Consider the following 17898-nt stretch of genomic DNA (forward strand, 5'->3'; position numbering starts at 1 on the left):
GTGGTGCACAAGTGTGCACAATGACACTTTATTTATTTATTTATTTACATTTACTTAGCATGTGTGTGCATGAACATTCCTGTAGGACTGGTTCTCTCTTTCCATCATGTGGGTTCCAGTGGTCAACTCAGATCATCAGTCTTGGCAACCAGCACCTTTACTCACTGAGCCGTCTTGCTGGCCCAAAAACCATGGGTTTAACCAGGGAGTACAATCTTGGAATGTCTGTAGGGAACAGTTCTCGGGAGAAAATGCTGTGGGCTTGCTGGTCGGGTCAGATTGTACTTCCTGCAGCCTTCTTCACATGCCATTAACATGTGGCTTCCCCCTCAGCTTTGTGACAACCACCTTTGTGATGGAGGCCATGGCTGCAGCCAATGCCCACCTCCGCTGGAAGAGGATAGAGACCCACAAGGTGTGTGCACCACCCTCGTCCTCAGTGGTACCTGTGTTCAGTTGCGCACCCAGGGCAGCCTCGGCAGGCCTCTCCTCAGCGCCGCTGGCCCAAGTTCCAGGCCTGCAGCTAAGTAGCCACATAAAGTCCAGGGGACACACACAATGGCTGCTGTCTTAGCATTGCGACCTTGGTCCCCAACACAGCCGCCTGGAGCTCACTCAGTCATTCTGGTCCTGTGTCCCAGGAACTCTGCTGCCTCCACCTTCTGATGTTACAGGACACACAGAGCCTCCAATGGACACTTCCAGAGAAAATGAGCAAGGGAGGGCCACTGTTAACTGGGGTTTCTCGGCACTGTGCACTCGGCTCTCTCTTGACTTTTCCTCCTCTTCTTCTGCCTTGTCTGTCTTACTCTCCCCCAGGAAGAGGACGATGAAGATTCGTCCACAGCCTCAGACAGTGACATCCTCACCCAAGACAACTATGAGCGGGCAGAGAAACGGCCCATCCTGTGTGTGCGTAAGTCTTGGGCTGCTGGGCAGGCTCCACCCCTCCCCCTTTCTGTGGAGACAGGCTCCTAGGGATTTTCCCAGCAGGCATCTCAGTCAGTTCAGATGGCCTGGAGTAGGGCACAGGTCTCAGTCTCGGGATCCAGAGCACAGGCCTGGCCTCTGCTGGCTCTGCCTCCCATGTGTAGCTTGGCACATTACCTGAGCTCTGTGCCTCAATTTCCCACCCTTCTCCTATGACTGAAGTAATCAGAGATCTCCTGCATCCTTGGGGCTTCTCTGGCTTCATCCTCTCACCCTCCCACCCCCACCCAAAACACACACCCTCCTCAGCTCACTGCCGCATCCCTGTGCAGGGTTCTCCTCAGACCTCTGGCTGGGGTGCAGCTTGCTGGCAGTACACTTCTCTAGTGTGTCCTGGCCTCTGGGCTTCATCCCCAGCCCCGCACACACAGATAAATAAACAAAAAGACTTCAAGTGCTTGAAGCAAGAACTCTTAGGAAAGGAGAAACAGAGGTGCTGGAGAAGAGTGCGTCTCCGTGGGAGAGTGCCCACTCGGCGTGTGAGGACCCGGAAGTGAGGGGAGGGAAGGTTTGAAGGGTTGGAGAAGCTTGGTGATATACTTGTTCTAGAGAATTCCCAGAGTTCAAGCAGCACCCCCCTGCCCCCCAGGGCTCTTCTGGTGAACAACCCTCACCCTCTCTTTTCCGGCCCCACAGAGAGACGCTCATCAGCCAACCTTTTTGAAATCACAGACCGGGTGGAAATGGGACAGATGGCTTCCATGTTCTTCAACAAAGGTAACAGTCATCCTGGGGTGGTGTGTGGGGCAGAGGTGCATTGGACCTTTGCTAAAGTCCCGCCCTTTGTAAGGGGTTCCATGTTGAAGGGCAGGGCAGATGGGCGGGAGCAGAGCACCAGAGGGACCGTCATGCTGTGAGGCCTGACCTGCTCTCCATCTCCATCTCCTTCCTGGGGCTCCCTGCTGTGCACTAGCCGGAAGAGTAGAAAAGTAGGGCTTCTCCATCCACCTAGTCGGTTTCCAGCAAAAGAAGCCAACAGTTATAGAATCAGCCTTACACGCCTGCCCTCTGTCAGCCAGCAGAGGGCGCTAGGAGCCCACACCGGTATTGCCCAGTGACAGTCAAGCCCCTGAGAGCTGAGGCGACACGTGCCTTCCGGGCTCTGCTTGTTCCTGGCTGGCATTTGCTACAACCTGCAGGTGTCCACCTGACTCTGGTATCTGCCAGTGGTAGCCATTTCTGCCTCTGTGGTAAATCTTATTTTTTGGAAAATGAGCCGTTTTAAGAGTTTAATATTTAGTGCCTAACCTATCCTGTCCTTACTTCCTTGGGTGTGGAGCACAGCCTCCGCAAGGCCTTCTCTCTAAGCTGTCTTAGAAGATTTTATGTCCTTTTGTCAAAGCCTCCCCATTTGCCAGGTGGGCATCTCTGCCATTCTTTCTGGTCCTGAGTGTGGCTGTGGAGAGAGGGGAGCATTGCAGAAAAGGGAATCGTCTTGACTTGGACTAAACACCAGGCCCACTGTTTGTCATCAAAGGTGCAGGTTGATGATTGGTCCAGGAAAGGTGATTATGGGCACAGGCTGGCTGCAGCTGGCTCTAACCTCCTTTCTGGGCCAGCCTAGAGAAGATTTCCACAGTTCATCAAAGCCCACTTTTGTGCCTTTTCTTTGTTCCGTTTCTATCATTCGCCATCCACTAAGGGAGAGCACATGAGCGTCCCCTCCCCTCCTGGCAGCCGCTCAGAGGTCTCCAAATCCAAGGTTGTAAAACAAGGGCACCTCACTGGGAGAACACATACATTCCAAACCACCTTATTCATCGATATGCTCTGTAGCCTGCCCTGATTTTTCCTGTTATTTGTATGTGGCCACGTATAGAGGCCAAAGGCCGACATCAGATGGCCCCTCCCCCTCTTTCCTGTTTATATTTTGAGACAGAGTCTCCCACTGAACCTGGAGCACACTGATTCAGCCAGGCTGCCTGGTCCACGGTCTTAGCAACTCTCCTGCCTCCTGTCCCCAGTGCCAGGATTACAGGAGCATGTCTGGCTTTCTTATGGGGTGCTGGAGATCCGAACGCATGCCCCAGGCTCCTGATTTCTTGAAGGTTTCTGTGCACTGGTGGTTTGTTCTGTCTTGTTTGCCCTCATCTCCTCTAAAGTTGCACATTTGTGTAGCACATGGGCCGGGGGCAGCCCCAGCTACCTAGGAGCTTTTCCAGTACATGCGGCAGGACTTCTAAAGCTTGGCACTGGTGATACTGGGCTATAACCCTTTGTCATGGCAGCCTGTCCTGAGCATTGTAGGACAGTGATATAGCATTTCTGGCCTTTAGTTCCAGAATTGCCTCTTGGCTGTAGCTATCAAAACTCCTCAGGCGTTGACATGTGTCCTCTGTGAGGGCTGGCTCTGGGCCCCACCCCTGCTCTGTTCTGTTCAGTAATTTACCCACCAGGTTGTTCCTGTTACCTTTGTTGGAGCTGCACCCTCCACAGAAGGCTCCCCAGGGTTCCACACTCATTTCTTGTAATTAGAAATGCCAGGCCCGACATTAAGGTCCTCTCAGGAAGTTCATTGATCCGCCCACATTGTGACTAGTAATGAAATTTTATTGATCAAGGAGGGCTGACGGCAGTTCATAAACAGCCAACACAGTAACTGCTGGAGGAGGACAGAAAGGGGCTGGGGAGGCAGTAGGGCTTTCTCACTGAGAGCATTGGTGTCAGAGGAAAGGCGGCTGGAGTGGACCGTACCTAGAGACTCGGGTCATGGATGACAAGACAGCTCCAGGAGCTTCAAGCCACATCAAGGTCAATTCTGACACATCAGGGAAGGGTATGACGCCTATCATGTTTAAAAAGCACACGCCATGCCCTCATGGGTTCTTTTTTTAAATTGTGTTTTCCTGGCCATTTTTCTCAGGATTCTGAAGAGCAGAGCTGACCTCACATAGCCCAGGACTAACGTGTCTCAGGCTTTCCCCTGGGGACCTGTAGGCTGTTGTGAGCCACTAGGATTAGAAGGGAACTGTCACTTTATTTTTCTTTCTGTTCTCAGAGAAGCCAGCAGCCTAAGACTGGTGACATCAGAAACTTGAGCACTTAGTCTAAATGCAAGTTTGAAGCTGGTTTTCTGGGGCCATGGCCCTTAGGTGTCAGCCCTGGCTACCAGGGCCTAAGCTTCTCTGGGGCATCTGCCTGGATCTTTTAAACATTCATTTCTTTATTTTGTTTGGGGAGGGGCATGGGTGTGCCAAGGCCGAGGCGTGAGGCACAGGCCAATCTGCTGAGATTGATTCTCTTTCCACCACGTAGACTTCCGGGACCAAACTCAGATGACCAGGCATGGACACGGGCGCTCCTACCCACTGAGCCATCTATCTCTCTGGCCCTGCCAGTGTAGATTAAATTCCTCTCTCTGATCCCCAGGCCTCCCCGAGTCTCAGGCCACAGTCCCAAGCTGATGCATCTTCTGCCAGCCTCACAGTTTAGCCAGCCAGAATAAGAAACAGGAATTTGGGGTCACCCTTCCCCCACTTTTTGTAGAAGGCAAATGGCCCTGAAGAACTGAGGGCAGAGGAAGCGGTAAAGAAAGACTTGGTTGTCAGAAATGAACGCACACGCGCCTCTGGCTCCCTGACCTGTGACTTTGTTGCTTTCAGTGGGAGTCAACTTGTTCTATTTCTGCATCATTATTTACCTGTATGGAGACCTCGCCATCTACGCTGCCGCTGTGCCCTTCTCCCTCATGCAGGTGACCTGGTGAGTAGCCCTCTCATCTTCCGTCCCCACACTGTTTGCAGACCCACAGGCCTGCTCCACCAGCAGGGCAGAGCGCTGTCCACAGAAGCGCAGCCCTAAACAAACTCACAGCCTAAGGAACATCACATGTAAGGTCCTTCTCCACCATAGGGCCAGCTGTGCCCTCTGTCCTCACAAGGCACATTCTATACTGTGCTGTGCCCTGTCCTGTTCCGTGGAGAAGGCAGCTTGGATTCCCAGACCTCTGAGACAGGCTGCATGAACAAGTGGTGATTGTCCTAAGAGATCATTTATGAAAAGTGAGAGATGCAGCCCTGTGGTCTCTAACTGGCCAATCAGGGGCATATGCTGAGCCCAAGTTCGCCATTGCTCTCTTCAGCAGCATCTCTGGAAATGACTCCTGCGGCGTGGACGCAGACGTCAAATACAACGACACCGATCTATGCTGGGGCCCCCTGCGCCGGGTGGATGCCTACCGAATCTATCTGGTGAGTATCCTCGGCCAACGTGGGTCACACCAGGCCAGCGTGAGTGCCGGAAAGTGTTTGAGCCACCTTTCTTTTCTGTCTCGGCCCTTTCTCCAGAGATGAGTCCTGCACACTGCCACCCACAGTCTGCCTCAGGAGTGAGGTCTTCGCCTCAGGGTCAAGTGCGGCTTGGAATGGTCTCCGGGTGCAGGCCGGTGGGTTGCTGGGAGCTTTTGCAGTCTGAGGGGCACTCTGCAAAGGTCTTGTGTTCCAGAGACTGTCCATGTCTCAGCCTTACTCCAGGCCAGCTGGGTGCACAAATAGGTACTATGTCTTGTGACAGGGTAGACAAGCCTGGTCCATCTTGCAGCTGACCCTGACCACAGATAGCCTCCACAGGCAGGTTGGGCTCAGCCCAGCCTTCTTCCTGTCTTCCCATGGACGAGGGAAGAAGATGAATCGCCTGCCTCACTCTTGATTGCTTCGTGCTGTGGTGGGGTGGGGGTGGAGCTGACTAATACGCCAGACAGGACGCAGATATTAGGACGACGCAGCACCAGAGGCCATTTGTCTCTGCCTGCTTCAGAGGCAGCTCAGAAATGCCTGTCTTCAGCTTCTGCAGCATCTCCAAGTACTTTCTGCCCCAGCCCTGGCACATGGTCAGGTGTGCTGGGTGCCACTCAGTCCGGGCCATGGCTGCTTTACTGATGTGAAGGGGTGAGGGGAGAGCAGGTCTTTCTGCCAGTCGCCTCTTGACTTGGGTTATCCCCATCCTGGCTCAGGGCTCCATGGACCCTGTCAGCTGTGTTGCGGGGGTCTGAACTTATTAACCCCAAGGATTACTGAATGGGTTTTATCTTTCTGGCCAAGGAGGCTCCCAAAGGACCCCGCAGGCTCGGGGTCAGGAGAAGTCTTGCCTGTGTTTCTATAGCCGTCGCTCAGGGTCTGTTTCCCCTCTGGGGCATACAGCCCTGCCGAGGACTCCATGTGTTTGTAAAAGTTCTTCCCTGAGGAAAAACATAAGAAGTTTATTCTTGACCCTCCCATCGAAAGTCTGACGGTTTTTGGTAGCAAGTTAAATTGCTGGTGCCCAGTTCTACCTCTGCAGCCTTGAGAGTGGGCAGGCAGTAGAGGTCCAGCCAAGGTTTTCTTAGCCTCTTAGCATTTCATGATTAAGAAAAGTGCCATAAGTATTCATTAAAGCCCCTCAGAACCAGTTCCTCCTAAGCTGTAGTGAGCAGGAGAAAGAGGAAGAAAGACGGCTGGGTGGTCCAGGGGGAGGGAGAGCAGCTGAGCAATTCTGGTGGGTCCTTAGCAGGGGAGGCCACACACTCTTTAGTCTCTGCCTGGTGTACTCCCCACCCCGCAGTGCTGTGGATCCTGAGCTGATACGGGGTGGGGTGGAGGTGGTGGGTATCAGCTGCTGCCATTTGCTCTGTGAATTATTTAGAAGCATTGTTATTGCTGTGTTAAATTGTCCCTTCAGTCTTTTCTATAAACCCTCTTCATGACAGAAGCCTCCCTCCCCGAGTCTCAACAACTCCAACGGAACAGAAGGAACCCCTCAGGAAGGCAGACAGGCATTAATTACTGCCTTCATTTCCCAGATATTGCACTTGTAACTCGGGGAGCAAATTGTCCTGGTGCCTGCAAGCACTCCAGGCCTGAGAGGCCACGCCTTCAGTGCAGAAAGGGGAAGACAAGGAGCCTACTCTCTGGGTAACAGGCACTATCACTGCCTGCGCCCCAGTCTGCCTAGAACCTTCACTTCACCTGCATTCTTTGACCCAGTTCAGAGGGCTGACAGTCCAGGCTTCATCTTGGAAAGTTGCTGTGCAGCTTTGCATGCAGCTCCCAGGGTCTGTGGTCCAGTAAAGCAGTGCAGCCGCCTGATCCCAGGTAGGGCTTGTGTCTGTCTCTATACCCCCTCCCCCAAGGAGCTAGAAAAAAGGTAGCAAAGATGCTGACAGCTTTCCTCAGGCCTGGATCTCCTGGCAGACCACCAGGGCATCTTTCCTTCCCAACTAAAGGGAACTAGACCCCAGCAGGTAGCCCCCTGGGATCTCAGAAGTATGGCCAGCATCCTCTAACCTGACCTCTTCGTCATTCAAGTTCAGGTGGGCCATCCTGTCCCCAGGCTCTAGCGTGCCTCTCTCCACCAGCTGGTCTGGTTTTGCTGCTCCTCGGGGTCTACCCCAAATGGTTGCAGGGCAGCAAGCCGGCGGGAGTGGACTGAAAACACCCTCCCACCCCATGCATAAATCACCTCAGGTAAAGGATGCTGTCCCCAGCCTGCGTCTTTAAAAAGGACTTAGGAAAACCGTGCCTTCATTGCTATTCTGGAACCGTATGTTCTCTGGGAGAAAGAAACAGGCTTTTATACTGTGGCTTAATTTTCAGAGTCCTCTGGAAACCAGCTTAGGAAGGCCCCTGAGAAGGAAAACAGGTGGGAAAGTAACTACCTCTGAGGCTGGCCTGTGGATAGCGTCACGGTCACCTCAGGAAGGGAGCTTTCCCCAGTGGCAGCTACCAGCTGCCTCCCAAAGCCCCTTCCCTTAACTGACAGAAAATTCCTCCTCCCTTCCCAGTGGCCGTGGTGACTTCCCATGAGAGTTCACAGGGTGTGCCCTCAGCCCCCTTCTCCTTCTCCATCGAAAGATGAGATGGGAAAGTGTCAGGTAGCCTGACTCTAAAAACCTGCAAGCTTGCCTCTGCACTGGAGTATGTCATAGCCCGGGCTTTGGGAGAGAATGGAGTCATAATGTGGCAGGGAATAGGAGGGTTGAGTGCTGGGGTTGAAAAGAAGGCTCAGCGGGCAAAGTGAGGACCCGAGTTCAGATGTCTGGTGCCCATGTGGGAGCCAGGCTCAGAAGCATGCATACCTAACCCCAGTACAGGGCCAGAGGAGATGGAAGGTAGGCAGCCAAAGGCTCCCAGGGGCCCATAGCCAGCCAGTCTAGTGAAAATGGTGAACTCCAAGTTCAGTAAGAGACCCTGCCTCAAAAAATGAGGTGGAGGGTCTGCCTCCATGGGCCTGATACAGGAGCATGTCACTGGCTTTCACATGCTCACATACAGGTGGGCACACCCTCACCTGCATACACCGTACACACTTGAGAAAAGAAAAATGTGGCATTTTGATTCTATGCCACCGCACCAAGGAGCCAGGTCCCCGTGAAGCAATGAGATTGATTGAATGTGACTTGAGCTCTACCCCGTGCCTGCTGTGGTACTTGTCTGCAGTCCCTTGCTCCAGCAGCGTCTTCAGCCTGCCATTCTACCTCTTGTCCTAGATCTCCATCCACTTCCATCCCTCCTCCCAGAGGTCCTCACAGGTCAGTGGGGGAGTCCCTGAGAGCTGAAAGCTGGCTACATCTGCCACTTACAGGTGGGCAGATGCTGCTGGTCACGGTCAGACCGACAGGCACAGCACAGAGCCCGAGCACAGATGGCAGAAGGGAGCTTATCCTGTTGGAAAGCCAACCACAACCTGGCCACATTGAACAGGGGCCCTTCACTGGCTGCCTTGGGACGGGACAAGGTGACCCCAGTTTGCTCTCAGCAGGAGTTACCAGACCCTCCTTTGGAGCACAGGTCACAACCAGCAAATACCCCACCCTCACCCCTGTGGATGGGGGTTAGGGGGTTGGCATCTCCCCATACCCCCTCTAGATGCCTCCTGCTTGCCAGTCACCCTACCAGGTTACATTAGGGGGCTCTCCTGAGCCTCCTCCAGAGCCCCGCCTGCCCACTCCTTCTGCCCTTCTTTTCACTCCTGTGCTGTAACACTGACCTTTGTTTTTGACATTTAAAGCAGCAGTTAGCTCCTCTTTCCCACCCAGATGTTTCTTCCTGTAGTATTGAAGGCACAGACAGGCAAGGACAGAGTGTCCTCTTCATGAGGGTGTGGAGACCTTGCAGGCAAGCTCTGAAAGCTCCGCTGTGGCTTGGTCAGCTCACCTTGGCTTGGTGATTTTCGGGTATTGTTTTGTTTTGTAACTAGGGGCTCTTGTAGTGTAGTCTGTCCTTGAACTCCCCACATAACCAAATCTGTTCTCATCCTCCTGCCTCCACCTCCCAAGTGCTGGGATTACAGGAGTGTTCCACCACACCTGACTTAGGCATGGCTTGTTAGCAGTGGCTTCTGTGTGTCTAGTTTATGCCTCCTAGTCACACCATCAAGGGCATGCTGTCATCCCAGAGAATGACTTCCACGGGGTCCCCACACTGAGCAGACAGCCCAGCTCACTAGGCTGTCCTCAGGACCGCTTACAGACTCAGGAAGAGTGCTCTGTGTGCTGGCTGTGCTGCACAGCTTGGGAAATACCAGCTTGCCATTCCCAGAGCTTGACTTCTGCCAGGGCCTGGGCTGCACTGGCCTGACCCTCCTGTGGATTTCGTAGCATTCTCTCTTACTGCCGCTCATTCCCAGGGAGCAAAGTGGACTTTTCCTAGTACCTCAAGTAAGGATGGAAGTGAGCGTCTTTTCCCAAGGACATTCCCTTCCACTGCCTGGATTGCTTTGTACTTTCAGCATCAGCCGTTGTGCCCTGGGGCTGTCTAGCATCTGCTAATAAGTGGGTCACCGCTACCATCACTTGAATATTCATCCTTGCCCATTCTGGGGCAGGAGGTGGCCTAGAGGCCTTCAGGACCAGGGAGAAAGGAACATAAACAAAGGCAGGCCCCGTCCACCGTGCTGCACCTCCAGGCAGGCACACGCTCTGGCTGCCTTGTTCTGTGCCAATGACTCCAGGAGAAAACGGGTAGACGCTGCCCCCCACCACCCCATTGTGTGCAGTGCAGACCCTGGATGGAAATGGGACCCCATGAGACAGGAAAGGGGTTCTTGCTTGGGATGGCTCGGTAATAGCTCTGACTAGCCCATTGTGGAAGATCCCAAAGCCTTGGTCCCTCCTAGAAACTGAGGGCCCAGAAAATCAGGCAACATGGTGAGAGGTCCCTTTCACCCTCTCCCATCCCACAAGAGGACTCAGCCAGCATCAGTTTGGAGTGATTCCCAGTGCCTGAGGTGGGGAGGGGGTGCTTACAGATTTAGGGACATCATGGGCACAATGAAAGATACCTATCTCCTCTCCTCTTTTTCCACCCACCATGCCTTTATTTAATTCTGGAGGCCCTGCGTACTTAGGTTTGTTTTGTTGGTCATCACCTCACTCCCTCCTGAGAGGATGCGGGTCACCAGCCCTAGGCGGCCCCACAGGTGTGTGAATAGAGCAGAAGTTACGCCAGGATCCAGTCCTGTAGCTCTGAAGGTGTGGCCATAAACTCTGAGGTATTCCCCAGACCCAGTTGATCCCCACATGTGCCGAACCCTCTGCTTTCACCCTAAGTCAGAGGCTCTAGTGAGGGTGGATTTCTTACCTACTCCCGGGGTCTAGTGAGCAGAGCAAGCGAATCCCAGCAACTGGCAGGAACCAAGCTCAGGTTCGAATGACAGACGTGGAAGGATTAGCTTGTCTCTTTCCTTTACAGTGAAATCAATAACACAGAAGCAGGCCTGAGGTTTTTCTTTCTTTCTTTCTTTCTTTCTTTTTTTTTTTTAGATTTGTGCTCAAGTGGTTTGTGTGACAATTTTTTTTATTTTTTTGCATATACACTTATATTATTACACATGTATACAGTAAACTACCTACAGCAAGAAGAACAATGAAAGAATCAGAAGTTATATAAAGGGCCTATAGTTTTCTTTCCCAGAGAGCTAGCTTTGCATCTCATACAGGGGCCACCTCGCGTGTGTGTTTGTGTGTGTCTGTCTGTCTGGGTCTGTCTGTCTTTGCGTGTGTCTGTGTCTCTGTGTGTGTGTCTGCGTGTGTTATTTGTATGTGTGTGTATGTCCATGTGTATCTGTGTGTGTCTGTCTGTGTCTGCGTGTGTTATCTGTATGTGTGTATATGTCTGTGTGTGTCTCTGTGTGTGTGTGTGTGTGTGTGTGTGTGTGTGTGTGTGTGTGTGTGTGTGTGCCCTCTTTCCCCACCCCCTCTCTAAACGACATTCAGACCATCTATCACTTGCTCCAGCACCGTCTTAGTTTGTCATCCCCTATCTAGGGACACCATGGACCCTGCCATGCCACCGTCACTCCACTGTGGTCTCTCTGACCTCTGTGTTCCTACTTGTCCACTGTCCAATATTGCTGCAGACCCACCCTCTCCTTCCTGAGGACACCCGGGTGTCACCTCCCTGAGCCACACTATGACAGCTTCCCTCTCCCCCTCCCCCACTGGGCGCTCTGGGTGTTGGGCTCAGCTCCCTCCTCCTGCTCGGTGGGAAGGTTGTTTTTATTTTTAATGGCACTCTCGGGGACATGGGTTCTGTCAGCTGGCATTAAGCCCACCATCCATCATGCCCCGTGTCCTGCTGCTGCCATGGCCAGTACCTGATGCGTCACCTTGGAGGACAGTGTATGATCCTCCTGCCACCTCAGCAATGAGCCCAGTTCAGGGACTCAGGATCCTGAGGCAACCGGCAAGTCTTCTGCCTCACCTGCTTCCTCACAGCCTCTCATGAGTGCTAATCAGGGTCCTCGGGGTAAAAGGGGTCATTCAGACCCCCTGCTCATCCTGGCCCTGGTAGGATGTCTCATGTGTCCCAAATCTGGCTCCTTTGTCTAGAAACTAGTACAGCTTTACAGACAGCATGTCCCCAAAGTGAGCCAGGTCACTGTGGGGCACCTGGGGAGATAGCGGCTGGGCTGACCTAGCTCTGGCCCTTTCTTCTCCTTATTCCTTAGTTCAGGGATGCGTGAGTGTAGAGACATGCGCACTGCTGTCTTGTCTCCGCCCCCAACTTACTCCAGTTACATGAAAATGCAAATGTGCAAAATAAACTGGAGTAACTTTGTTGTTCCTTACCTCACAGGAGGAAAGGCCACAGTCCCCCATGTAGCTAAAGTGTTGTCTATTGAAAACTGAGCTTTTGAAAGTGGAACTTTTAGGCCCCATCTCTTGTGTAAAGAGAGGCACTGGGCATCTGTGTACATGGGGACAGAAATTCAAAGCCCTGCTAGGGTATCTGGAGAAGCAGGCAGATGCCAGATCTCGGTGGTCACCATAAGCAGCCCACCAAAGGGTAGTCCCAAGGACGGCCCCACACAGCCCCACACAGACCCCTGAGCTAGGAAAGCATCCCAGAGCTGTGGTGTATACCCACGCCCACACTCACACACTCGCCAGTTTGGTTGGGGAGCTTCCAAGTAGGTCTCGATGGGGCGCGTTCATCCCTGCCGAGGACCTTCTGCACTGTGCTTATTTGGGACTGTTTCTGTGCATCCATGGATCAGTCAGGCCCCAGGCTGGACACTTGAGCCCAATTTGTTTGTGAGCAGCAGAGGCATGGAGTTAAACCTTGGTACACCGTATTTCCCCAGCTACCAGGCTGATCTTTGCCTCTGGGTACATGTAAAACCACTCCCCGCTCTGTGTGCCCTCTGCTTCCAGAACTCCCATGACTGGCACAATGCTAAAGATGACTTCCTATTCTGGTTGGTTGGTTTAGGTTTGAGGTGGTTTTCTTGTGTATGTGTAAAGGTTTGGGGCGGGGAGTATGTGCACATGTGAGTACAGGTGATTGTGGACTCCAGAAGAGGGCACTGGACACCCTAGAGCTGGAGTCATAGGCAGTTGTGAGCCACCCAGTGTGGGGGTTGGGAACCTAACTCTGATCCTCTACAAGAGGAAAAGACACTCCTAGCTAATGAGCCATCTCTCCAGCCTGGTTAGTTGTTTGAAAGTGTCTTGCTATGTAGTCCAGGCTGGCTTTCAATTCACTATGTAACCCAGGTTACCTTTGAATCCATGATCTTCTTGCCCTCACCTCCCAAGTGCTGGTATGATCAGGCTGTGACACCTGGTGACTCTGCTGGCTTTGGGCAGGCTGGACTGTCCTCTGAGCAGTATCATTCTGTTGCAGGATGCATGTTGTGAGCAGAACCCTGCTAAATCGTGGCTGTCCTAGTCAGGGTTACTATCGATGTGATGCACACTGCCATCGCCAAGGGCAGCTTGGAGAGGAAAGGGTTTACTTGATTTACATATTCTGAGTCAGAATCCATCCAGGGAAGCCAAGGCAGGAACTCAAGCTGGGCAGGAACCTGGAGGCAGGAGCTGGTGCAGAGACCATGGAGGGGTGCTGCTTACTGGCCTGCTTTCTTATAGAACCCAGGACCACCAGCCCACGGATGGCTCCACCCTCAGTGGGTGGGGCAGGACCTGCCCACATCAATCACTAAGTAAGAAGATGCCCTGCAGGCTTGCCTATAGCCCAATCTTTCAGAAGCAGTTTTTCAATTGGGGTTCTCTCCTCTCAAATGACTCTAGCTTGTGTGGAGTTGACATAAAGCTCTCCAGCACAGTGGCCCTGGGGGCAGCAGTAATTGCTTAATGAAATGAAGCACTCTAAAGTAATAAGCATGCTCCTCCATGTAGCTGTGTCCCAGCACTGGCCCTGCACACTGGCTCCAAAGCAATCTGTGTATGTGTTCTCCAGTGTACCCAGGTCCTGCCGAGGCAGAAGGAGCCATAGAACCCTAGGGGCTTTATAGGCAGCAGAAAGCTGTGTGGGGCACAAGTGTGAAGGACGCGATGCAGAGCTAAACAATTAGGTGCATATTAATGATGCCATGTGATTAATGAGCAAGCGCTCAGGAAGTCTTGTGGATAAGCTGAGAAGATGGAGGTACATCTTAATAAGCCTTCCGCACAGAGGGAAGTGCCACCTAGGCATTGCTAAGCAGGCCCTGTGGGAGTGTGAATCTAGAAGGTAGGGTCACAAGCCACCCAGGCTGTTCCATTCAGCCTGTGGCAATAGCTTACTCAGGCATGGATTAAAAAAAAAAACAAATGGTTCCAAGAAGCCGTGATGGGACCAGGGCTCAGAGGTTCTGATGCCTTGTGAAACCCATGTAGTGGTCCCCCATACACATATACACACTGTTGCAGAGAGGCTGTTTTCTCCCAACCCCAACAGTAGGTAAACACTCTTAAGAAGACTTCCCTGCTGGCCCTGCCCCAGATCAGGGAGGAGGGCCTTGATGGTGATTGTCAATGTCTGGGTCCTAGACTACTGACCAAGATGTCCTTTATCAGAAATATGTGGCTCAGTAGATAAAGTCTGGTGCCCTGAGTTTAGCCCCCAGACTTGACATAAAGGTGAAAGGAAAGAACTGACTCCACAGAGTTGTCCTCTGACCTCCACATTCATGCTATAGCCTGTGTGCGAGTGTGTTTGCGTGCGCACACGCACACACACACACACACACACATTTTCTTTTTAAGTAGTATGGGCTGAGAACTCCAGGCTAGAAGCAAAGCCCTTGCCTAGCTTATAGAAGGCCCTAAGTCTAGTTGTTAGCCTAACCTAGCAGATGCCTAGGTTTCATGAGGGAAGCCCAGTAATTTGCATTTCACATTAGTAACTTTGTCAGCACACTGGCCATTCTGGTCTTCTTTGTGGACCTACTCACCAAGTACTGTCATGGAAGGGTAGTCAGGGGCTTCCAGGGAAAGGAGGTTGGCGAGACTAGCCACAGGTACCCAGCCTGGGGTTCACTAGTGACACCCTGAAATGTCACTAATGGTGCTCCCACGCCCACAAGGAGTAGTATCTGACTGCACAGGCTATCTCAGACAGAGAAGGCTGCTGGAGGCTGCTGTATTACCTGAGATCAACAGGTGCCTTCCATGTCCCTACCAGATGGTGCCCAGCTTCCTTCAGACTTGCTGCTTGGGGGCTGCAGATCCCACAGCTTGCCAGCTCCCCAAGGAGGGCACCTCCCACCGACCAGCAGCTGGAGAGGAAGTTGGGGTTGCTAGCGTGATACTCTTACACCCAGTTGAACAGCGCAGGCAGCAGGCAGCTCGGTGTGCTGTCTCCCTCCTTCCCTGCCTCCAGGTTACTCGGTTGCTGGTCTATTTGGAGGTCAGACATCAGCAGGGAAAAAGAGGTGAAGCCAGCCTGGCCGGTGTGGTCCCACACACAGGGCTCCTACACCCTGGCCACCTACCTTTACTCTCCCTTTTCCTCCCTCCCTCCAGCTCCAGAAGAGAGTCTAACCAGGGAGGGGGGATACTGTCAGCCCCTCAGGTGGTCACCTGACACCTGACAGCAAGGCAACTGCAGACGATGGACCTGCCTCTTGCTGTTCCTGGAGCAGGACAGATGAAGGGCCAGACCCCAGCCCACGAGCACTGGCATTCCAGCTGGCCAGGAGATGCGAACAGCCACATACCTGGATTGCCCACCACCAGCTGTACCTGAGCAGGTTCATCCTGACAGAATCAGGTAGCTGGAGTATGTGGGCTTTTCCCAAGGGAGCTAGGGGCTGGAACAATGGCCCCAGATGGTCTCCATGCCCTCCTCACTCCTGGCACAGCCTGCCTTTCCTTAGGAGTCTGTGGTTCTTAGAACCTGTGAGAACTAAAGTGACCTTCAGCAGAGCTCCTGCGGGTTCCCCAGCCCACAGTGCTTGAGGTCAGCTTTCTCACGTAATTGCAATATGGCTATTTGCCTTTCCTTGACATCCAAAACTAACAAATCTGAGCTAGGGGCTTAGTAATTAAAATGAGGGACAGTAAGCTAGGCATGGTGGTACAAGCCTGTAATCCCAGCACTTGGGGAGGCAGAGGCAGGCAGATCTCTGTGAGTTCAAAACCAGCCTGGTCTACAAAACAAGTCCAGGATAGCCAAGGCTACACAGAGAAACCCTGTCTTGAAAAAAAAAAAAACACACACACAAAGAGGGACAGTAACCCAAATCTGTAGTGCTCAGGAAGTTTTGAGCTTTATGCCTGTCGGCTTTGCCCTGAAGAGGCACCCTGCCCTCCTCCAGAGCTTTCAAGTCCCTGCTACCCTTCATCAAACCCTAGTTTTAGTTCTATCCTTATGATAAAAACACATAGTCAAAAAACAATTTAGAGAGCTGGGCACAGTGGCACACACCTTTAATCCCAGCATCCAGGAGGCAGAGGCAGGAGGATCTCTGTGAAGCCAGCATGGTCTACATCGTGAGTTCCAGGACAGCCAGGGCTATGTAGAGAGACCCTGCCTCAAAAAACAAACAAACATACAGAAACTTTTAAAAAGCAACTTAGAGGAGAAAGGGTTTTATTCAACATACAGTTCCAGGTCACAGTCCATCAGGGTAGGGAAGTCCAGAGCAGAGAGAAGATGAGTGCATGCACACCTGCTAGTGTTTGGATCATTTCTTCACTTTCACAATCCAGGACCCCTGTCTAGGGAATCGTGCTGCCCACAGTGGGCCAAGTCTTTCCACATCAGCGTAATTCACAGACATGCCAACAGGCCAAACTGATGTAGGCAATCCCTCGTTGAGACTTTCTTCTCAGGTAATTCTAGATTGTGTGAAGCTAACAATTGAAATTATCCTCCCCCACCCCCAGTCCTCTCCTTCTCTCACCGTGGGGTTTCTACAGAGCCTGTGCTAGGCTCCTGCCACGCTGTCGGACGGCCTCCTAGGAGGGCCTGGGCTAGTTTTCATTCCTCTGTCCCTGTGGAACAAGTGAATGGCCCTGTTGTTCTTGCTGCGTCCTTCATACTGCGCCTGATTGAAGCCCCCTTTACATTCATTACAGCCAGCAATAGTTGCACACGCCTTTAATCCTAGCCCTCAGGGAAGCAGAGGCAGGAGGATCTCTGTGAGTCTCAGAACAGCCAGGGCCACACAGAGAAATACTGTCTCAATCAATCAATTTATTTTAAAAATTGAAAAAAAAAAGCAAGCCTCATTAAAACAGAGCGGAGCCCCATCCAAGGTCCAAAATATAAACTAGGTGCACCCATCTGATTGTTATTTCTTTGCTTGAAACCCCTTGGCAGCACTTCCACTTGGCATACTCTGCCCATCCCTTAGAACCCCTTCCGTCACTGTCTGCCCTCCTATCAGCATCTTTCAAGGATTCTGGGAACTGGGAAGCTTTGTGCTCTGAGGCCTTGCCGTGCCTTGGCTCCCCTCCCCAGCTTCATACATGAACTTCTATCCTGCTGGACCCTTAGGACCAGCCACCTCTGAGTAGCCACTGCCCTAGCCCAACTCGCCCAACTCCTCCTATACTGCAAGGGACAACATCTTCCAGTCCTCACTGTCAGGCAGACTCTTCCTCAGCCAGGGCCAGAGCATCTCTGGGGGAGCAGTTAAAAGCCTTGGGCATTGCAGGCTCCAGCTCACCACTCCTCTCTGCACCTGACCTGCCAACAAGGGAGTGAGTTATCAGAACACAGCTGCCTCCGAAGTCAGCTCTGGTCCTCCAGGCAGAGGTCTTGGTCCTGCGCTGCTGCTGCTGCTCATTGAACGTGTGTATGCATGCCCATTTTGTGTACACAGGAACACGCAGGCACACATACTATCCCACCTCAGCTCCACACGTAACCTCTCAGAGCCTTCCTGCTTCCATCTGTTCACCTGGGCCTGGTGTCGCTGGATCCCACCTCACTCTGTCTCGCTTGTGAGGAGACAGCCATCCATTATAAACCCTGATGGCTCATAGTCATTAAGTGAATGACTGTGTGGGTTTTCCACAATATTTATCTTTTCCCCCAAACCACAAAGGTTGTAGCTCTGGCACCAGATTCTTGGAACTCTGCCCACCACTGGGTGCCATCTGGCCTGTCAGCTGAGAAAGACCACACAGGCATGCAGGCATGTCCCCAAATGACAGGGCCAGAGAAACAATGGCTATGCCAGGCTAAGGCCATTCCCACC

The 17898-nt window shown here is 52.5% G+C and overlaps 1 protein-coding gene across 2 annotated transcripts in view; it reads left to right on the forward strand.

Annotated features, from left to right (window-relative positions):
- Tmem104 (transmembrane protein 104) overlaps positions 1–17898 on the forward strand; it is a 57404-nt gene that overhangs the window by 10961 nt on the left and 28545 nt on the right. The window contains exons 3-7 of one of the 2 annotated variants that reach the window (XM_051159017.1): positions 334–415; positions 820–916; positions 1627–1707; positions 4593–4692; positions 5072–5180. In XM_051159017.1, coding sequence (XP_051014974.1) covers positions 334–415; positions 820–916; positions 1627–1707; positions 4593–4692; positions 5072–5180 — 469 coding nt within the window. The remainder of the gene's footprint in view (positions 1–333; positions 416–819; positions 917–1626; positions 1708–4592; positions 4693–5071; positions 5181–17898) is intronic. The other variant, XM_051159018.1, reaches the window with a different exon arrangement.

This window comes from Acomys russatus, chromosome 16, assembly GCF_903995435.1.
Source record: "Acomys russatus chromosome 16, mAcoRus1.1, whole genome shotgun sequence".
Lineage (NCBI taxonomy): Eukaryota > Metazoa > Chordata > Mammalia > Rodentia > Muridae > Acomys > Acomys russatus.